Below are 24,090 nucleotides of genomic sequence, written 5' to 3' on the forward strand. Positions count from 1 at the left end.
ATAAATTGACTTCCAAATGTTGAGTGACATTTAAAATACAGCAGACTAATGTACTAAAAAGCCATATTCTATACTCAGTTACACCCATGTAACCCCAATGAAGTCAGTAAGCAAGGACAGAACTAAACTCAGTTTTTTTGTTTGTTTGTTCTGTTCTTGCTAATGTCTCCATTAGGCCAGTGGAAAGAAGAAACAAATACTTTGAGAGATGTCCTTGCCCATTTGTTGATATTTTGTTTTCAGGCAGTGCACAGCTCCTATAGGTATCTAACCTATTTCATTCCTTTATTGCTACAAGAGGTCACACAAATTGACAACCTCAACTGATTAAAAGCAAGTCATGTAACAATGGGAGATAAGATTATTAAGGCCTGTTACAACACATCACGTGGTGCATTTGCCATTTAGCCAGTGAAGACAGAAAAAACAAAAACACAAGGCAGGGGAAGGGGTTGAAAACAAACTTATCAGATGAACTATGCAGAAAACAAACTGACCTTTTTTACATTTTTGTTTAAATCAACCAAGCTGAGCAGAAAGATGTGGTCTTTAGCACCGATTAGCAGCCGGCCCCTCTCCTCATCTAGCAGCAGGGTTTGAAAATCAAGCCCCTCCACTGAGCCCAGGAATGGGATACAGCTGTTTGAAAGCAGCAAGTCTGTGGGAAAATGAAGAAAATCTTTATAATCAAAATGTTTACATATGACTCATTGGTGTCTTATAAATATATGCACCCACCATGGAAGTTGCTGGTGAGATAACTGCAGCTAACAGCATATCTTTCTGGAGTCATAATACAGTTTTTGTTATCCTCAGACATGATTTTTTCTTTAAATTGGGTGATGTTCATTTTCACAACTGATTTTTTATGTGTAAAAACTTGTTAATAAATATTTTAAAAAATCTTTAAGGAATCAGACATTTGGAAGAAATTGGAAATATGGAAAAGGCAAAACTTTGGAAGAAATTTGCTACATCTTTTCCTTGCTGTTATAAAATCTGGCTATGTTATTAATATTATTCTCTTTTAATCATCATTATGATTACTCATCCCAGTCAAGGATCAGGACCCCATTGTAACAAGAGAGACACTCACTGACCCAGAGAGCTGTCAGACATGATGCAGCAGGTGGACCAAACAGACAAAGCAGGAATGGAGGGATTTGAGAGGGTGAGGTAATAATAAAATTAACAGAGGTTAGCATAAAAAGTGAGAAAAGGTGAGTAAGATAATATTGTTATTGGACTGACTTCTGTTGGTGAGGCAGACAAGCTTTTAAGTTACACAGAACTGTTCCTCAGGTCTGGCAAAGGTACTTGATTTTTAGTGTCTAGCCCAGTTATAAATTTAAGCTCCCAGGTGCAAAGGAAACCTGCACAGCACCTTTAAAAGATGAGCCTGGAAGCTTAAATTCGTAACTTGACTAGACACTAAAAAACATGGTCTTAATAACCATGATTTATGGTTTATTACAACAATCTGTAGCCCATTAAACCCCCTTTTTGTCTTATGACTACAAGGGTGCTAGCTGACCACTTCACTATGAATAGTCCCTTAGAATATGTGCTAACTACTTACGCTAACCTATCTGTTCCATCTTGTATTTACACCAGGCCTACGCTACCACTTACTTGGGTTATTCTTACATTAACCGAAGTTCTTATGTTATTCAGGGGTGTGAATAATCCACTCCTCTGAGCAATGTAAATTACACCAGCCTAAGTGCCAGTGTGGACAGTGCTACATCAGTGGCAGAGCTTCTCCTACTGATATAGCTACTGCCTCTCACAGAGGTGGATTTATTATGCAGATGGGAGAGTTTTCTCCCATCAGCATAGACTGTCTTCACCGACGTGCTACAACAGCACAGCTGCATTGGTGCAGTTGCACTGATGTAGAGCTGCTGTAACATATAGCAATCAGTGGATTACACTTGCACACAGAAGAGCAGAAAGATTATGACTGAAACCAGCTCGACAAGGATCGGTAACCTGCCTCTGGAAGGTTTTCCGCCTAGAGGGACTCTTCCAGGGTTCTCACCGGGGAAACGAGCATAAATCAGGACTAAAGTTGACCAATCAATTCAGCTACTGATATTCTTCTGCCTGATGGTCCCCATAAACACCTCTGTTCTTAACATCATAGACCCATTCTCTGATTCTAAAATAGATTTATTAAAAAAGTCCCTCCTCTTCCACCTGGCATAAAGAAAACTTCCAACTTTTTTTTTTTTTTTTTACTGTGTGACCAGCGTGTGGCAGTACTAGATCAATTTTCACTTCACACTGTGGAAGAGAGCCCTAATTTGGGGAGAACATGCTTAAACCATGCATAAATTATTCCATAGACTGGAGACTGGTGCCCTAAACTGAACTACACACCTCTCTTGGGAGAGACAGACAAATCCAAGGATCAACAGAACAATATTAAGGTTCCTTCCTTCTCAAGATGGGTGGACTTACTCTCACCCATTTATCTAACCAACATGATTTATTTATATGCTGAGCACATGATGAAAAATGGCATCAGGCTTTCACAAACAGGAACTCTCCATTCAACAAAGTAAAGGGAATACCCCAGAGGGCTCTTGCGCGTAGAGAGATATGGCAGATAGTTCAGGCTACTCAAGAATTAAGACAGTTTTTTGGAAAAGCAGTGCTGAGGAAGAAAAAATAAATATTTTATCCTTATTCATCAGCTACTGAGAATATTGTTACTATAGTTATAAAATGGCTCTTTATCATCTGTATTTATGAAGTTTGGGTGTTATTCTCTGGCCCATTATTGAATGTTGTTAAAGTACAATCTGCAGACAAATTGTCCAGTATTTATCTAGTGTGATATGGGAAAATCTTCATTTAAAGTGGATATTAATTCAAATGTTATACCCTAAGCTGTTTAGGGCACAGGCTGTCTTTATTTGTGTCTTTTAGAACCAAGGATGTTGTTGATGTTTAGCAAAAAATATTTGAAAAGAGTTGTCTCTTACTCAGACCAAGATCACAGGAAGGGAGCCAGGGCTGCACAGATTTTCACAACATGATGCTAAAAACATCTGAGCCCTGTCCAGATTGCACCTTACACTACTGCAGGCTAAAATGCAGTTGCTAGAAAATGGGTACCAAATTTTCCAGTGGAGACAAGTGGGGGCAGCCTGAATCTCTCCATTTATCCACTCAGCAGGTACAGTGCGCATCGTGGAGGATGAGGGGATGATTTATTCTCCATGATCCACTCATTTGCTGGCCTCCCTGTGGAGGCAGCCAATTGGTGCCACGTATGGTACATTTTTCATTTTTTTATTTGTGTGTGACGTTGCCATTTGTCTACTGGGAATTAAAAGCTGTTCAAGACTCCTGCATAGCTCTTCCAAAGTTATTATTAATATTATTTCTATTACCGTAGTGCCCAGAGACCCAGTCAAGAATGGGGTCCATTGTACCAGGTTCTGTGAAAATATTTAGGAGAAGATTCTCTGTGGCTGAGCTCGACAGAGTAATGGGATGCAGCCGCTTAAAGCTCCCTCCGGCTGCTCTACCTTGCACTACCAGTAGTTCCTAAGGCACTATTCAGGAGCTGAGCATCGCTGGAGAGCATCATGCTCCAGCCACTCCTGCCCTTCCCCATCCATTAACTCTACACTCTCCTGGGAAAAGGGGAGAGCAGAGACCAGAGAATCTGGCCCATAGTTTATATACATCCCTGCCCTGAAGATTTTATAATCTAGATTCAAACAATGCATAACAGTTGGGTGTAGCAGACAATGGGTGGGGTGGAGGAGGAGGGATGAGAGTAACAGCAATGGGAATACACAGCTACATAGATCAGCCATGGATAATTTGCTGGGATTAATTTTAAAGAGCCAGGAGACATTAATGAACTGCTGTTGGCTAGTATATTTTAACAGACACTGGTCTTTTTTATTGTAAGCCCAAATCTCATGAGCACGAAATAAAAATGACAGATTGTGTGATGTGTCTAAATGAGACCACCAACCTCATTTTCATCTGCATCCTAATGAAACAGGATTTGAATCTGGGTAACCAGAGATAGATAGCTACTGCCCTGCACCACCTGCCTCTAATTGCCACAGCTTGTAACATCAGTTCACATGCACAAGTGCAATCCATATTTGATTTGCTAAGCTATATATAGCAATAGGGCCCAACATAACTGAAAGGGGACGAATGAGGTACTGGTTTCCTTATTTATGTATATATTTATTCCTTTGAAAGGAAATATCTTTGCAAGGAGCATCCCAAAAGGATAATACATTATTCCTTCTTTATGAGCAAATACTGTCAAGAAAATTTAAATAACCATCTAAGGCAGCTATTAAGGGGAAGTAAAAGGGTTGTCTCATGATGGAAGCACTTAACTGGGAGCCTGGAGAACTTGGACAAGTTTTCCATTGTCTTGCACCTGCTCGGGGTGAATGCACAGAGGGTGCAAAATGCAACAAATGGGAATGACCACATTTCACACTGACTTTGCACAGGCATAAACGACAACACAAGGTGCAAGGCAGTGAAAGAATCCAGCTTGCAGTGTTTTTAATTTTAATTAATTTATTACTGGAAAAAAGCTTGGAAATTAGACTCTGCCCATTGGCACTGATAGGATTAAAACTGAGATGTGACCCAGTAAAATTTGGCAAGATAACGTTAGCAGAGAACTGATTAAATTATGGCCAAATTAATCATTCCAAACACTCACATTAAAAACAAGCCAAATGTACGGATTTCCCCCTGCCCTTTTTGGGTAAATCTATTAAAGATTATTAAGGATATTAAGATGATCAAAGTTATCATGAAAAACAGCCCTGTTCACTACTGTCCAGGAGAATTTATTGCTCCATAGAAAAATGTGTAGATTTGTATCACTGCACCTTGATCAGTTAGTGTCTGACTGATTCCAACAGTTAAACAGTGTTCTCATATTGCACAGTAACAGAGTTAATTATACATATAGTCATTTATTAATGTATGGTGAACATTCACTTTAAAAGGTATGCTTTCTGTTTCATTAAAGATTAAAGTCTTTGTCATTTCCTCAGAGGCTCCAGTTGGGACATTAAATCAGCATGCAGCTAGTTCCTTATCTAAGTTAATGTTTGCTATTAAGATGTGGAAACTACAGTCAGGCCATCATTTTTATTAATGGAGAAAAGTGTCTCAATAGACCTGACTGGCCATACCAGTACCTTTGTGACTCTACAGTACAGCAGCAGTAGCAGTGCTGAAATAAAAATGCGTTTAATGAAAAATTCTCCTGTTATGAAATTTGCACTGCTTACCTGGACTTTAATGTGTATTCTCACCCCCGACTGCAATTGAACGGATAGTCTTATTGACTTCAGTTGTGCAAGATCAGGCCGTTATTGCTGGACCAGTGCTCCATCACAGTGTTACAGACACTGCTAGCTGGAGCCCCTCTCATTTAGATGAGATGTAGAACTGCAGTTCTGACCAAATGGAGACATTTTTCTAAATTATGGACCAGGTCCTCAGCCGGTATAAATGGGCACAGCTCCACTTATTTCTGCACAACTGTACCCATTTACACCTACTGAGGATCTTGTCTTAAAAGAATGTGTGTGTGTACACATTTGCATATATATTTTTAATATCCCATGGCATTTTTCTCAATAACAGTGGTAACTCCTGAGGTCCTGACTAAGCTGATGTTTTAAATTTCCAAGCATGTCCAGACCGACAGAATGAAATAGATAGGTGCGGTGTACAGAGCATTCATTAATTTGCAGTAAGGACGGAACAATTCTCTCTGACGTTTATGGCTGTCTAGCTTAGTTGCATTCCATTTCTACACAAATTTGACTAGAGAAACAGCTGCACAAATAGCAGTTAAAGTATTATTATTCCAGAGATGATTAAATGCTGCTTTGTGACTTCATGTTATTGGTGAAAAATGCAAAGGCCTGGTTCACAAACTCCACGTAGCCAAACTAAATAGTTAGTTTTAGACGGCACAAATGAAAATGTATCCGACTGAAACATTTGTTATTATGAAGAAGACCTCAGGCTGTGGATTTCACAGGTTCCCTTTTTCCGAGAGCAGCTTATCTTTCTTGCATTACTGCCAACTAAAGCAAAGTCATCTTTGTTACCAAGGCAGTTTAATTCACAGTTGATGGTTTTTGTTTTTGTTTTTTAAATGAAACTACGGCCATTAAAGTTTACATACTGAAAGTTTAATCCAGCAGAAATTATTTACAGCCATGCCAGCCCTGGAACACCATGGGTGGGTACAAGCCACATCCCACTGCCCTATTCACATGGGAGGTCATCCTGACATGGAAGAAAAGGAACCCCATCCTTCAAATAAAGCTCTGTCTGGGAGAGCTCATGCAAATGAGCTTCCCATCACATTTGTTTCACAATTTCCAATTCTCAGCACTGCACATCCTGCCTCTCCCCCATCCACCTCCCACAGCTTCCTGTTGTAACTTGCCTGCAAGCTCTAGGTAGATAGTCTGCGTTGTTTCACTGGAGTCCATTTCTCTTCCTCCCTCCTCTTAATTGTCCTTTTAAGTGTCCCCAGTCATAGGAGCCTTATTCTCTAATATCCTACCTAGGAAAAAAAGCTGAATCTTTAGCCTGACAGGCTCTTTTCTTCCTCTCTATCCTGACTCCCCACAAAAAGGAGTTGCCAGTCTGGGATAGTCCAATAAATGTAGCCTTCTGCCCTATCTTTTAAAGTTTTCCTTCAGTGACTCAGGTTCAGGCATCTAAAGAAGAACATATCCCCTACATCTGAGCGCTTAATATGCTTCTCACTGAATCCTAAAGTTGTTCCTAAAATCTGGATTACAATTTTCACCAGTGGGATGGGGAGGAGAATTAACTGAAAGGGAAGTTATGGAAAAACTGTGCTATTTTCCATACTCACTATCAGGATTTAAACTTCAGGAGTCTCCCATCAATCTTAAAACTGTGTCCTTAATCTGTTCACCTACAAATCCCCTCCCATCTGTTCCCCACATATCAACCAACCAATAAAAATGGAAGCAACACGCCACACAGTTCAGTTAGGGATTGTCCTACAAATTGGAGACAAAGGGAAATGAACTGGGAGAATCTTAGGTCTAGAATTGTTCAGTTCCTAAAAACTGATCTTGACATGAACTGAATTAGAAATGGCCTCCTAGCCAGGGAAGCTCAGGGGCTCAGTAGCAGTACTTTATTTTCTCTGGACCAATGAGATTATAGAATTGAACCCTCAATATTAAAGAGAGGGTTGAGAATGAACTTTCACCTTAAGATCCTGTTCCCCTGACTCAAAATAGTTCATGTCTGGGGCTGAGTATTTTAAATTTGTGAAGGTGTCAAGAGTTCAAGGTAAGCAGTGCATGCAATATGCACTAACATGCAGTAAGTACGATCAACCCAAAAGAGGCATTTTGTGGGTGGGAAGCTTGACAAAGCTCTCTTTGGCTGTCTTAGTTGAATGGTCTGTGTTAAACGGGTTTACTCTGTGTGGAGATATGTTTGTAGAAGATTATAATTTAGAGACACTTCCTCATAAGGGACAGTATTATGAACACAGAAATCTGGAGATGTGCCCTAGAGATGGGGGCTGGGAACACCACATAGCTGTCTGGGTAGAGTGCAACAGTTCACCAGAGAAGCTCTCCAGTTTGGTTTATTAAAATGTTATTCCTTTCGCATTCACTAGTTTGTTATTTAATGAACCCCAAGATCATTTCATGGTGTTAGAAGTGCTGGATTGTGTGCAGTCATTTTGAAGTTAACTCCTGTGTTTGCAACTGAAAGCAGAGACAAAGGGAGGCACCAGAGAAGGACGTGGAGCACCAAATAACCACAGAGGCTTCTGCATGTATTTGGTGAGCACGGTAGTAGCTTAACTGGCTTAAGAAGTGGGGGAAATGGCTGAAAAATGGATGGTGTTGCAACTTCCATCCAGTCTGCAATTGTCAGGCAATGTTGCAGAGAACTGGAAAACATTCAGACAGACATTTGAATTGTATTTAGCAGCCATGGGGGCAGAAAAGAAAAATGAATAAAGTGAAATCATCTATCTTTTTGCATGTTGTTGGGGAGGAAGCATTGGCTATTTATAACAACTTTAAGTTTGAAGAAGGTGAAAGTATGAAGTTAAGTAAAATGCTGACTAAATCTGAGGAACATTGCATGCCAAAAAGGAATGAAACCTTTCAGAGACACAATTTTTTTACATACATGAAAAAAAAAATGATGACCATAGAGCACTATGTCACAGAATTAAGGAAACTCAGTAAAACTTGTGACTTTGGTGAGCGGACACAGTTTCTGGTCAGAGATAGAGTCATTTGTGACATTAAAGACAATGTGTTAAGAGAGAAACTTCTCTGTGAAGGAGACTTAACTTTAAAAAAAGCTCTCCAGATATGCAGGGCAGCAGAGACTGTGAAAGCACAAGCCAAAGGGTTGAATTCACCAGGAGAAGTTATCCATCTAAGTACAAAGCAATATAGCATGAATAGGTTCAAATCAAAGAGTGGAACCATCGCTATGAAAATCACCGCTAGGAGGAAGACTGGGTACAGACAATCATGTGAAAGGTGTGGATCACAGCATGGCCCCAAACAGTGTGTTGCCTTTGTAAACTCTCTCATATACATGGGAAGAATAATCATTTTGCAAAATGCTGCTGATCCCAAATGCAGAAAAGTCACGTGTATATTCCGTTGAGGATAACCTGACAGAAGACCTTGTCATAGACATACTAGGATCTAGCAAGCCTGATGAGAGGAACTAGAAACTGCTTGTGACAGTGAATTCCACAGAAACTGGACACAAGAGCTCAGATTAACATTCTGTCTGAATAAGATTATGGGAGATGGAAAATAAGATCAAAACTGAGACCAACAAAAACAAAAAATAACTGGTTATTCTGGAACAACTATATCAGTGATGCATTGCTAGCATCAACCATAAAAACCCTATGTACAGACTCCCTTTCATTGTTATGCCAAAGGAGGTGATGTCCATTTTAGGCCTGGTTGCACATGAGAAACTCAGTCTGGTAAAACATACTCTCATTACAAGATCATACCGAACCTGGCTATGAGACACTCTTTCAGGAATATCATGACCTGTTTCACAATTGCAGGATGAACATACAATCAGAATAAACAAGCATGTCCCTCCAGTTATCCACCCATGAAGAAAGGGATCATTTGCACTCTGTGATAAACTCAAGGCTGAGTCTGCAAGGATTGAAACAATGCACGTCATACAAAAAATTGAGGAGCCAACAGAATAGGTGAGCTCCCTTGTTACTGTGGAGAAAAGTAACGGCCAGTTACACATATGCTTAGATCCCAGAGATCTCAACAAGGCTATAGTAAGAGAACATTTCAAATTACCAACCAGAGAAGAGATTATGGCTCAGTTTGCAAATGCTCAATATTTCAGTAAATTGGATGCATTCTCAGGTTTTTGGCAGCTAAAATTAACTCAAGAAAGTTCAAAGCTATGCACATTTAATACCCCATTTGGAAGATACAGATTCCTATGCTTATCCTTTGGTATAGCTTCAGCACCAGAAGTGTAGCACAAAACCATACATATGATCTATAAACATATTAATGGTGTTGACATCAATGGATGACATCATCACCTGGGTATCAGAAGGGGAACGTGATCGTAGACTTCGGGATGTCCTGGATGCAACTAGAGCTGCAAATCTCAAACTAAATATGGAGAAATGAATTCTAGGGGTTACACAACTGACTTTTGTTGGGGACATTGTTTTCAACAAAGGTGTGAAACCTGATAAGAGGAAGATTTCATCCATTGAAATGATCCCTTGTCAAAGAAAGATGTCCAACAGGTTCCTGGGAATGGTTAATTATCTTGGAAAGTTACTACATTATCTATCTACCAAAGCAGTGGCTTTGAGAAAACTCCTAGAGAAGAAAAATGAATGGCATTAGGGTGCATAACAGGAGGAATCCTGGGAAGGTTTAAAACAACTGACACAAGAACCAGTGTTGAAGTTCTATGCATTAAGAAGGTCTATTAAAATTTCAGCAAATGCTTCACAGTCTGGATTAGGTGCAGTGATTTTACAGAAGCATGAGGATTGTTGGCAACCAGTGACATATACATCCGAATCACTGACTGAGGCAGAATCCAGATATGCACAGATCAAGAAGGAACTTTTAGGAATAATGTTTGCCTGTGAGAGATTCAATCAATATATTTATGGACAGACAGTGAAAATTGAAATGGACCACAAGCCCCAAATAGCATTATTTAGCAAACCGCTCAATGACACACCTTAAGGATTCAAAGAATTATGATAAAGCTGCAAAAGTATGATTTGGTTTTGACCCTACACACCCAGTAAATTAATGTTCACTGCCATTCACTTTCCAGAGCAATGTCTTCCAAGAAACCAGAGAAGAATTTAGAGATAGAGATGGAAGCCTATTTAGAGTTGATTGTAAAGTAAATTCCCATAGCTAACAGGTAACTGTAACAAATAAGAAAGGAGATGGAGAAAGATGAATAGTTGGGAATCCTTAAAGAAGTGATTATTAAAGTGTGGCCTGAAGGAATAAGCAGTTGCTGTCCAAGTATAAGAGACTATTAGAACTGCAGACATAAACTTACTGATAGACAGGCAGTAAGGTCGTAATTCCAATGAGCCTCCAAATAAAATGCTACAGAAGTTCCATGAGGGTCATTTAGGAATTGAGAAATGCAAACAATGAGCACAAGAGGTGCTGAATTGGCTGCATATCAATCATGATGTTAATAATGTGGTAGGAAACTGTTTTTCATGCTTGAAATGCAAACCATGCCAATAGGCAGAGCCACTGAGACCTCATCCATTTTCACAAAGTACTTATGAGAAGGTAGGCACTGACTTATTTATTCAGCAGTCACAGATTATTATTCTCTGTATTCAGAAATTGGCACAATGCACAGTACTAATAGTAAGTCAGTGATAACCAGCATGAAAGGAACCTTCTGCAGACATGGAATCCCAGATGAAGTCTTTAGCAATAATGGGCTGCAATTTTCCAGTGCAGATTTTATGCAATTTGCCATAGATTGAGATTTTCATAGACTGGGCACCCCATTTCAGGAAAGATGTGGACAAACTGGAGAAAGTCCAGAGAAGAGCAATAAAAATGATTAAAGGTCTAGAAAACATAACCTATGAGGAAAGATTGGAAAAATTGGGTTTGTTTAATCTGAGAAGAGAAGACTAATAGGGGACATGATAACGGTTATCAAGTACATAAAAGGTTGTTACAAGGAGGAGGGATAAAAATTGTTCTCTTTAACATCTGAGATAGGACAAGAAGCAATGGGCTTAAATTACAGCAAAGATGGTTTAGGTGGGACATTAGAAAAAGCTTCCTAACTGTCAGGGTAGTTAAGCACTGGAATAAATTGCCTAGGGAAGTTGTGGAATCTCCACCACTGGAGATTTTTAAGAGCAGGTTAGACAAACACCTGTCATGGATGGTCTAGATAATACTTAGTCCTTCTGTAAGTGCGGAGGACTGGGCTAGATGACCTCTCGAGGTCCTTTCCAGTCCTACGATTCTATGATTTTCTCACACAACATCAAATCCGAATTAACCCCAATCAAGTGGACTTGTGGAAAAGTCTGTGTGGACAGTAAAGAACCTTATGAAAGATTTTTGACAGTGGGGTGATTTGTATAAAGCACGGGTGGCCAAGCAGGGTTGGCCAAGCTTACTGACTCTTCGAGGCCCTACTCCCCACTGGGCAGAATCCTCTACTCCCACCACCTTGCCACAGGACAGAAGCTCCAAACTCCCCACCCCAGTCTGGTAGTTGCAGAATGCGGGGGGAAAAGGACATAGGGGACTCCGTGAGCCGCACTTTAACTGTAAGAGTAACGGTTTGGCCACCCCTGGTATAAGGCATTACTGGTTTACTGAAGTACACCCCTGGAGAATGGCTTTTCTCCAACTCAGCTGTTAATGGAAAGAAGGATCCAATCTAATTTACCAATTACTGATAACTTGCTGAAATCTCATAACAATGAAGCCATACGGAAGATGAAAGAAAATCAGAAGTGGAAGCAGAAATTTTATTTTGACAAAAGGTCCTGTGATCTCCCATCACTTAACCTAGGTGATAGAGTGTGCCTGAGGAATCACACCTCCAATAGCTGGGGCCAAAGGGATAACATTAAAGAACAGCTGCACCCAAGGTCTTATGTAGCCCAGACAGACCAGGTGGATAACATTTCAACGTAATCAAAGGAATCTATGAGTAATCCCAGAAAATTCCAACACGTTGACAGTAGATATGGACTCTGGCATTTCCCATATGACTGACACTTTATCATCAACGCACAAAGGAGACACTATCAAGGAACAAGAGAACAACTCAGACTTTAATGAAAGACTGACACAGAGAAGATCAGAGCAGGAGATTAAATATCTTGAAAGACTCATAAAGACTTGCTAACCTATCTGGAGAAGGAGTATTTGAGGAAAGTGAGTGGTAAAGACTCATTCGGAAGTGATGTGCTGGTAACTCTCCTCTCTAGGTAGTTGACACATTGAGTTTATGGAAATGTGCTTCCTGGTTTGAGAATGTAATGCATGTGTTATTAGATAGTTATTAGCTGTTTATATATGTGTACATAAGAGTGAATTTGTTTTTTCTTTAAGAGGGAAGATGTAGAGATATGTTTGCATTAAATAATAATTTAGAGACACACCCTTATAAGGAAGAGTTTTATGAATTTAGGAATTTGGAGATGTGCCCTGGAGGTAGGGGTTGGGAACACCACATGGCTATGTGCAGCAATTCACCAGAGACATTCTCCTTTGTTTTATTCAACTGTTATTCCTTTCTCATTTATTGGTTTATTTAATGAACCCCAAGATTGTTCCACTCTGAACCCTTCTTGCCCCCTGCAACATCAATCCCCATCACCCTAGCCTGCCATCCCTCCTCCATGAATTTCCCTACCATATTTGTTTGAGTGCATGATCATAAAATCTCAAATTCAAACCAGACTATGTGCTGTTAGGGATTCTCAGCCACCAGAGTGCAGGGTATGCTACATAGCATGTAGCTACCACAATGAGTAAAAGGTAAGAACTGGCCGAAACAGATTGGGACTACACAGTGGGTACAAAATTTTAAATTGGCAACAGAATGGGCCCAGCAGAAAACATCAACATGAGCTCAACCATTTCTGGGACACACGTTAACTTTCATTAATACTATGCAACAGAGACAGCATCTAGCAACTGTTATAGTCAGGGGTTCAGCAGGCAAGTAGCCCTTTACTGTTTGATGTTCGTGTTGTACATTTCAGGCAAATCCAGGTGTTAAAAATGTAACAATCATACTTCGCACTTACAGCACATAGTTCTTTACTTTCCCAGAGTGCTGCACATACAATTATCTGTGGTACTGTGCCACATTTTAAAACAAAATAACTGTCATTACATTTGTCTCCAGAATAGCACCAGCTTTTTGCTTTAAAAACTTATTTTGCTTTTGAATTACTCAGAAAGTGTTGGATTGTTTTCCAACAGCAAAGTCCTAAAATCCAGCCTCAAAACTGTTCAGATTTTGTTTGTTTGCGGTGCATTTTAAGTCAGAAATGTGACTAAAAATGGACGGACCAGATCCAATGACCTAAATTTCCATATGGTGGGGAGGCTGTGGGAGATAATTTCTTCTATTGCCTCCATAGGCTGTGCACCAGAGGGCAAATTCTGAAATCCTTACCCAGTTTTTGCTCTTTGGGTGAAATCCCACTCCCCACTGGGAGTTTTGCCATTGACTTTAATGAGGATCGGGATTTCAACCCTTGTCTTGAATAGGAATTTGCTTAAACAAAGACTGATGAAAAATTGTGTAAGGTATTCACAGTGGCTCCAATAGAATGGCTGATACTACTGGTAGGTGCTGACATCTATTTCTTAGTCTGATTCATGCTTGTCTGACCCACTTTTTGGACCATGTGTTTGGTGCCAGAATTTGACTCATAGAGAATAGATCTGTTGAATATGAAGGTGCCAGTTTATAAAGGGTCTCTTTTTAAAAAAAAATTACACTACCCTTAAAGTTTCTTCCCAGGTTAAAACTTATTTGACAAGTTTCTGATGAGAGCTATTTTTATAGCCAAGTAGATAAGGGGTTATAAGTAAAACGATGTGAGACTCTAACCTACTGTGGCATGAACAACTCCCCTAGCATAAATGTGTCAAATGACTACGGTTTGTAAAGCACATTAATATCAGTTCTAACAGGCCTGGGATATAACAGTACAAACTTTTTCTGAAATAGGTGAGTTGACAGAGCTAAGAGAGTTAACACAAACACAGATTTATTTGCTTGGTTGTCTTTAAAGGGCTTCCAGCACCTTCCCTTTTTAAGATTTTAAAGAATGTTTCATTGACAAAAGAATCCACATGCCTTATGATTTCTATGACTATGAAAACAATTGGTAATTTTCTTATTGGCATAATATTCTACAAAGAAAAGTGAGAACTACAGGGCTCTCTCAGATGTAGTACTGTTTGTACTGACTCAGAAACCATTGGAAAATTAAAGTATTAAAGGTGTCAGTGTTAAAGCCATGCTATGGGCTCATTGGGTCTCACCACCTCAGTTGGGTTGGGCCTGGTTAAGACTTGGATGTAACAGCAAAGGAAAATAAAATAAAATCAAGAGCCAGACCGTCAGCTTCACTTCATTAAAGCTAGGACAGTCCACACCAGCTAAAGTTCCAGACTCAAGTTTTCTGCAGGAAGTTGTGCTAACAGTTCTGTGGGTGACGTTCTTCCCTTAGAATTAGTATTGAGGGAGAGTCCAGTCATGCTGTCATGTGACACTGAGCTGCTGAATGAGATATAAACATGAGGTCCTGGCTACTTATGGCAACTACATGAATAAGGTATCCTGACCACATTAGAATTTAGGTAATTATATTCTTCCTCGACAGTTCCAATTGATGTAGTTAGGTCAGAGTTTCTAGTTTGATGTTAAAAGCAATAAAACCACATCAAAGCAAAAATCTGAGAAAAATATTATGAAGCATAGGTGGAGGGGGGCGATATTTATTTTATATAATTCAGAAAACACACTATTTCAAAACACTGCTAAACATTTTTAACTCCAAAATTGAGCCATTACTTGTATAAAAATAAAATAAAAACAAAACATGAAAAATAAATTGAATACCCTTTGTATGACATTCTTCCTTTCCTGTCCTAAAGCATGTTGTGGTCTTGCTGCAAGTTGTTAAACAGCTTCCACACTTTGTTTCATTCAGTGAGAAAGTATCATTCAGTGCTCAGGTCTTTGAGCTGCATCCTGGAAAGACCTGGGTTTAAGTCCCCTCTCTGTCACAAGCACTCCTTATATTACCCTGGGTAAGTCACATGGTCTCCCTGTGACTCAGTTCTCTTTCTGTAAAATGGCAAATCTGTAAAGTAGCACTACCTTATTTCTCAGTGGTGCTATGACATTAAATATTGTGAGATGATCATGTAATGAGGGTCATATAAATATCACATAGATACCAAAAGTAGCTACATTTCAGCGATGAGGGTCTTTCAGAAATGTGTAGATAATTACCACACAGGTAAAGTGATTTAGGCTCCTCTACAATTAAAGACACTCTTTTTTTAAATGCAAGCAATTATTTTATTGAGTAGTTAGTTTAGAAACAGACTAAATTATTAATGGGGATTAGAAATGGGGACTGATGAGTAAAATCTGCCCACATAAGGGAAAAGAAAAAAATTAATCTTATCAATAAAAGTGAATTCCATTACTGAATTTCATTGTCTTACTGTGGAAAGAAGATAATTTCAAAACATTTTGTGTGGGTGAATTTTTCCATAGCTCCATTTTTTTACTTTCAACTCCCATTTATGATATATTAAACTGTGTTTGACTCAGTTTAACTATTTACTCCTGCAGCACTTGCATGTTCTTGCTGGGATACCCATTTAATTTTAATTGGTATTCTTGTTAAGAGTTAAGCTGTTTTTCTCAATGGTGATGTTAATCAATGCCCTATATGAGTAGAACCACTTTCAGCAATGCAGAAAAAGGGATTTGCATGGTAATAGCTCAGATTAGCATAATAACAAATTCTGACATGGAAAAATAAATTATATTCACAATTATACTTTGTGATATTGATGGAGTTGAAATTCTGATAAGACACTTAGAACTAAATGTCACTATATATGTTGATTTGTTCTTTTAAACATTATTTATTTGTATTAGATATTAGATTGGCTAGCACCCCCAAACCGGATTGGAGCCCCTGTGTGCTACATGCTAAACAAACACACAGGCAGACACAGTCCTTGCTTCACAGAGCTTACAATCTACTTTAACACAAGACACAACTAATCAGAAGGAATGGGCCAAGGAAGATGAAAGAAACAATGAGGACATGTGTTTACATAGGCAAGTTGTGTGCATCTAATTTTTTTTAAAGTTATAATGTATAAATAAAGAGAAACTAAATATCACCTGCAGGCTGATATTACAGATCAAATACAGCTTCAGTTTTTCCCCCATCATCTCTATATTCTACAGATAACCTTTGCTGTGAGCATAGTACTCATGTAGAAACCCACACTTTTCATCATATGAACTTAAAGCATTCCACAAAGGAAGTCAGCATGATTATCCCTACTGTACAGATGAGGAAACTGAGGCAGAGGGAGGTGGGGACACTTGTCCAAGGTCACCCAGCAATTCAGTAGCAGAACTCAGATTAAAACCCAGGTGCTCCTGAATCCCAGGCTAGTACTCTATCCACTAGGTCATGCTGCCTCCACCTGTAATGATCTGAGCAGATAGGAGACTCAAATCCTTTATCTAGTCACACTGCAGCAAGAGCAGCAGCAGTGCATACTTCTCCAGGACAGCTGGGACCCATGCCACAGCACAGAACTCCTGCCCTATCTAATCATGTTCCTTAGCCCTTAAAGCTGTCTCTACCACCCTCTGCATACACTTGTTCCCTTGCCCCTGGATAATCTTTGCAAAGTCCAGTTGCACACTGGGCAGGGTAACACAAGTCCCTATTTAAATATGGGTTTCTAAGTCTTGGATACTACAGGAAACTACAGAAATATCCTTAGCTGCTGATATGATACCCTAGCATCCTCTTGTGCCATTTTAAAGACATGTAAATAGCACAGAAACTTGATCTAGCTAAGTTACTCTGAGCAAGTATGCGAGCAGCAGCACAAATTTTGACAAAATCCCTCCAATGTGTTCACAATTTTCCCCTCCCTTTCTCTCTAGCCCTGTGTATAAAAAACTATTCCATATCTCGATTAGCAGAGACCCAGAGGAAGATATAGGAGGCAAAACAAAATTTAGGGCCCAGTCTTATTCCCACTGATATCAATGACAACAGGATCAGGTCCTAAAATCAGTTCATAGTGAAAGACTAAGGGTTTTCAAAAGCACATGGCTTTGGCCCAACTCTGTTTCTATTGAAGCTAATAGGAATTTTACTGTTGACTTAACTGGGAACAGAGTTACGCAAACACTTTTGAAAATCCCACCCTAAAATGCAGCCATTGATGCCATATTCACCCCTTGTTCTTCCTTTAGAGAAGCAACTCATTAGTACTTTCTCTTCCTCTTTTTTAACTGGTTCAGCACCTTCTCCAAAGTGCATTCCATTTCCTCTCTCTCTTCTTCAGGGATTTAATCAAGTGAACTCTAAGTATTATGGTACAATATCTTATCAACACAACATTTTTTTCTCATCCAAGTGAGGCCCTTTTGCAATTATGGAAAGAGAAAACTGTTGTGAGCAACAATCTGTTTATATTGTTATGAGGTTGATGTGGGTCAGCTCTTTAAGGTTATTCTTAGTTCAACTGCTATGTAAACGGCTGATGTCACTTAGTGGAGGCTGCCCTGTTGGACATAATATATGTGATAATTGTAAGACAGAGAATAGAGCATATACTCAGATCTGACCTCCAAGTTCTCTAGGTAAACGAGGAAGAAGAGAGAGAGATCTTAATGAAAAACTTATTAGTTTTCTGGCTGTAACTCTGTAAGAATGCTTGAGAGAAAAAACAGATTGATTCTATGCATGTGATTTTCCAAGCAGGATAGCACTGCCCAACCAAATTCACCTGGAATTTATTTAAGTTTCAATGTTAATTGCTTTCAGAAAGCATCTTTCAAAGACAACTGTAAGGAAAAAAATTAATATGCTGGCAAAGCAACACCCTCAACCAGGACCTTGTAACAGAGCACACACAGCAACTGATGTTCTGCTTCTTTTTCAAGCAGTTGCTTCTATTTGTGATCTCACCTCAAATGAAACGACAAGGGGTAACACTTTGCACTTACATAAGACTTCTCATCTATGGATCTCAAAGTGCTTTGCCAAGGTGACTGAAGTGTGGCTCATTTCTGAAAAGACATTTTGTAAAATGGTGTTCTCACTCAACAGACCTGCTTCTTCCTTATCTTAGAATTATATCTGCTGACTTTTGTCACAAAAGTAAATTTTTACTGCTTTTTCCTCCTCTTATTCACAGCTCTGAGCATGAGCTGAATTATATTCCTTCTTGTGCATCATCAGCAGAATAGTTCAATAAGTTCCAATCAGTTACACCTGTGCAAACCCCTGCAGTGGCTTAAATGAGGATCATGGAGCTACACCATTGTAACTCAGTTTTGAAGGCATAACTGAATGATGGAAAGATGCCATCTTGACTCATACTGCATGGTTGAGTACACAGGGATAATAATCTTTTCACTTGTAAACAGAATGTGTTTAATACAGAAATCACTGAGAGACAGTAAACATGGAACACTGCAATGCCATTTTTACAGAACAATTTCTTTTTAGTGTATTATTATTGTTAAGGGAAGTTATTGATCCAATGTAAAAGAATTTCAAAAGTGCCTAAGGCACCAAAATTCCACCCTGCTGGCTGTGTACATACGAATGGATCACTCAAACTGTAAAGAAAGGAAACCCACTTTCATCTGTACAAAGCTATAAGCTTATAAGATAAGGTTCTTTCCTGTTCAAACTGATAATTTACCTTCTCATCCTACAACATATGGAACAGGACCTTACAGCAACAGCTTCTTCAGATAAAGTTGAATAATGGTGTGAACAATTAGGAACTTGATCCTGCTCCAGTTGATGTCCATGGCAAAATTCCCACTGGCTTCAGTGAGAGTATGCCTCAATTGTACAAACTATCTTAATGCAACAGGCTCTGCGTGTGGTGTCAGAAGGAAGAAGCCAGGAGAAAACTATGGTTTTTTTTACTAACCATTAAGGTGCCACCAAAACTGTCTTTACTATGGTTGAGTAAATGCAGCCCGAACACTGACGTCCAAACTCCAAAGGGCAATTAACACAAGATGAAAATTGTTTATGAAAATGCTAGGGTTGAGAGTCTCTCTTCAAAGAGACAGTCAATAGTTGCTGCTAGTCCACTGACAAAGTAAATAAGTCATATATTAAAAAAAAAAAAGAATGTTAAAGTTGAAAACTCAAATACTCAAAAGTTAGGAAATACCAAAATTAAAGGTTGCTTGTAATGCATATGCATTATGGTACATGATAACGTGCTATACTTTTTCCCACAGAATCCCTGCTTCATTCAGTGTACAGCATGGACATTGCTCTCGGAATCAGGGTTGTGTCGTGAATGAGGTTGTTGTCTCCATGATCCCTGCCTCATTTGCTACGGAAGTTGGAAGGTGTGTAGTGAATGCAGCAGGGGATTGCAGGAAGAGAAAGGATGATCTTATGGTTAAGGAAGTTGAATGCAGCCTTAGAGAACTGGATTCTGTTCCTGCTTCTGCCACAAAAGTCTTACATGATGCTAAATACCCAGCAGGAGACATCTCAGGCCGGATTAGCAGAATAGCTGAGCATCCACAACTGCAGCTGAAGTTGATTGAAATAGTGCTTTTAACATATTGAAGTGCTAGACTTGTAAAATCGCATCCTAGGTATATCAAGGTAGGCACCTAAAATTAGCAAACACATTTGATAATTTTGTCCTTAACATCTCTGTGCGTCTGTTCCCCCATTTGCAATCTGAAAATAATAATGCCACCTAAAATCACAGAAGTGTTGAGAAGATAAATTCATGAATGTTTGTGAAACACAGATACTATGGTGGGAGCACCACAGAAACCCAAGAAGATATGACTAATTTTGTATTTAATGAAGGGTGTGGAAAGTGAGAAATATGGCCTGGAAACACACACTGAATAAGGATGATAAAAAGAAATATTGAATAACTACCTATTCACAGAATGATGCTGGGTCCCGTGGAAAAAACAGTATGTGATCATGCAATTAAAGACTTTCATGTTGTATAGCATAGAATGTAGAAGAGGATTGAATTAAAGAAGCACTGATAACCTTAGTTCTGGCATTTCCTAACTTTTGAGTGCTTGACTTAGCAAACTTAAAAATCTTACTTTAATGTAGTTTTCTGGTGTGTAATTTCTTAGCTTTCTACAAAAGCCTGCTAAAAAACAAAAGAAACAAACCCCAAAACAACCCCCCAAATTCCATCATCTGGCATAATTTTGACATCAACCTAGGTAATCATCAGGGTTAAGAACAAGAGAATGGCCATACTGAGTCAGACCAATAGTCCATCTAGCCTAGTATCCTGTCTTCCAACAGTGGCCAGTGCCAGATACTTCAGAGGGAGTGAACAGGACAGAGCAGTTTATCAATTTATCAATCCTCCCCCTGTTGTCCATTCCCAGCTTCTAGCAGTTAGAGGTTTAGGGACACGCAGAGTATGGGGCTGCATCTCTGACCATCTTGGCTAATAGCCATTGATGGACCTATCCTCCATGAATTTATCCAATTATTTTTAGAACCCAGTTACACTTTTGGCCTTGACAACATCTGCTGGCAATGAGTTATACAGGTTGATTGTGTGCTCTCTGAAGAAGCACTTTCTTTTGTTTGTTTTAAATCTGCTGCCTATTAATTTTATTGGGTGACCCCTCATTCGTGTGTTAAGTGAAGGGGTAAATAACACTTCCTTATGCACTTTCTCCACACCATTCATGATTTTATAGACCTCTATCATATCCCTCCTCACTTGTTTCTTTTCTAAAATGAACAGCGCTTTTTAATCTCACCTCATATGGAAGCTGTCCCTAATAATTTTTGTTGTCCTTCTCTGTACTTTTTCCAATTTTCATATATCTTTTTTTTAGATGGGACAACCAAATCTGCATTCAGTATTCAAGGTGTGGGTATAAAATGGATTTATATAGTGGCATTATGATATTTTCTGTCTTGTTATCTATCCCTTTCCTAATGGCTCCTAACATTTTGTTAATTTTTTTGACTGACACTGCACATTGAGAGTAGGTTTTCAGAAAACTATCCAGAATGACTTCAAGATATCTTTCTTGAGTGGTAACAGCTGATTTAAACCCTATAATTTTGCATGTATTGTTTGCTTGTATTTTTGAATGTGCATTACTTTTCATTAATCAACATTGAATTTCACCTGCCATTGAGTTGCCCAATCACCCAGTTTTGTGAGATCCCTTTGTAACTCTTCAGAGTCTGTTTTGGACTTATCTATCTTCAACAAGTTAGTATTATCTGCAAACTTTGCCACCTCACTGTTTATCCCTTTTTCCAGATCATTTATATATTGAACAGCACAGGTCCCAGTGTATACAATATATTGAACAGTACTAGTCCCAGTACAGATCCTTGGGGCAACCTGTATTTACCTCTCTCCACTCTGTAATTGCCAGGATTGCCTCTGGAGCCTTTTTTTAAAAAAACCTTTAAATCCACTGTACAGACTTCTATCGCTTGAGCTAAGGGAGTAACTGATAGTAGAAGTAGGTTGTCATCCTCTATATGGACCAGGACTAGAGGGAGATGAGATGTACAATCTGCCTGTGAGTTTCACAGATATTTGCTGACAGCAGAGAAATGATGAGACTTGGGAATCTTGAGTTTCATTCCAAGGTCTGAAGAGGAGTGTTCTTGTGGTTAGATCCTTGTGTCCCTGTGTCCCCTGCCCATCCATATCCCCTCTCCCTCTATCTCCCTGCATCTCTGCTTCTCCCCAGCCCCAACATCTCTCTGGCTCTCTTAGCTCTGGCTCTAAGCTTAGAGCCAGCAGGCCTCTCTCTCTCTGCTGTTCCTTCTGCCTTCAACCTTGGCTCTCTGGCTTGGGGATACCAGCCAGCAAACACCACATGCTGCTTTCCTTGCCTTCAGCCTTCTCCCAGGAACCATCTTCTTCATCTGGCAGCTCTCCTGTCCTGTCCTTCCCCTGTCTGACTCCTGAGTCTCCTTTTACAACCCATACAGGGATTGGCCCAACTGGGAGCATCTGGACTGGAACAGGAGAGCTGAGCCCAGTTCATTGAATGGCCCAGCTCCTCTGTTACAGACAACAAAAGGCATATCCCTAGCACTCGCACAATCTCCTTGCCAAATTCCCAAGAAAGTCCAAGAAAGTTCTGTCTCCTGCACAGATTAGCTTTATTCTTATTGTTGTGAGTTCCATTGTGCCAGAGAGTGAAGTCTTCATCCTAGAGCTTTATATGGTCTTTTAGGTGTCCTGGGCTCAGGCCATGGAGTACCTTGAAGATAAGGGCCGAGCCCTTGAACTTGATTTGATATTCCTTGGGAAGTCACTGCAGAGAGTAGAGGGGAGGTTTGATGTGCTTAAGGTTGCTGAAGAGATGTGCTTCAGTGTTCTGTACTAGCTGTAGTCTCCTTGCTGCTGAAGACTTCATTCCTGGTATATCTCATGGCTGTAATCCAACCAACAGGTGAGGAAGGCATTTATAATTTGAGGTCAGGCCATCATCTTCCAGGATGTGAGGGAGTCTCCTAGCCAGCCAGAGATGACAGAAAGTGTTACTCATGGCTGTTGTGATGCGAGAGCTCAGCGTCAGGAAGAAATCCAAGAGCACTCCTAGATTATGGACTGAATTGACCTATTGTGGGTGTGAACCTTCAAAATGTTTTCCTCTGCCCACCAACATAACCTTTCTCTTTCTTGGGTTCAGCTTCAGCCAGCTGTGCTTCAACCATGAGCTGATCTCATCCAGGCACTGGCTCATTTTGGTGGCAGTGATGAGGTCATATGTGGTGAAGGACAGGTACAGATGTGTCGTCCACATACTGCTGGGACTTGAGTTCATGTCCTCTGACCATTTCACCATTTCATGGTTGCACGTAGATGTTGAAAAGGACTGGAAAGATAATTGATCCTTGTGGGACTCCACAAGTGAGATGGCTCCGGTGAGGTGCAGTTTCCAATCACTATTCATTGGGTGAGTCCCTCCAGGAAGAATTCAAACCATTTAGTGTATTGCCTTGGCCCCTGACACCTCTCTCTCAGGTGAGAGAGTAGTAGCTCATGGTCAACAGTGTTGAATGCTACACAGAAGTCCAGGAGGGCTAAAATTTGATTAAGTTATAAGCAACTGAAAAGAGGTTCTAATAATGGGAAGGGCAAATCTTAACTGTAGGCATCCCTATCTGCACTGCCTATGATGCAAACTGTCACTCAGTGAAGAGCCTGCATAAAACAGAGGCATCAAAATTCTGTTTTGGAAATAGAGACATGTGGATGCACTGTGGTTATTTGACCAATATCACAAACTTCTGCACAACCTTTGATATCGATTGAGAGACAGCTACTTTCTAAACTGTAGGAGTAGCTTGGTGGTTCTTGCACATGAACAGATGACGACACATTTTGACACTCCTAGTCAAGAATTCTAAAGACGCTCTAAAAACACATAAAGGCTTAAGAAATTGGTACAAACCATTTAAATCTCTTTGGTGGTACATAGAGTCCGGATCTGTGTTAGTGTCTGTTCAAGATGTGCACTTTTCCTCTATTTTTCATATCTCTTTAATAAACTTTTTCATCCATACAACACTCAGAGAACTTAGAGATACTAGCAAGTATTTTTTTTTTTGTTTATACTTTTTACCTCCTTGCTATCATTTTAATACTGTTTAAAAAGCTTGAAAATAGTACATTTTCTTTTATTTTTTTCTTGTTCCAG

The 24,090-nt window shown here is 39.6% G+C and overlaps 1 protein-coding gene across 2 annotated transcripts in view; it reads right to left on the bottom strand.

Annotated features, from left to right (window-relative positions):
- The window catches only part of SEMA3D (semaphorin 3D), a 197,834-nt gene that overhangs the window by 102,678 nt on the left and 71,066 nt on the right, over positions 1-24,090 (bottom strand). For both annotated transcript variants that reach the window (XM_067564559.1, XM_067564560.1), the window contains exon 3: positions 498-658. In XM_067564559.1, coding sequence (XP_067420660.1) covers positions 498-658 — 161 coding nt within the window. The remainder of the gene's footprint in view (positions 1-497; positions 659-24,090) is intronic.

Source organism: Emydura macquarii, unplaced genomic scaffold (assembly GCF_026122565.2).
Source record: "Emydura macquarii macquarii isolate MOO-44397 ecotype Brisbane River unplaced genomic scaffold, CSIRO-AGI_Emac_v2 contig_2636, whole genome shotgun sequence".
NCBI classification, from domain to species: Eukaryota; Metazoa; Chordata; order Testudines; family Chelidae; genus Emydura; species Emydura macquarii.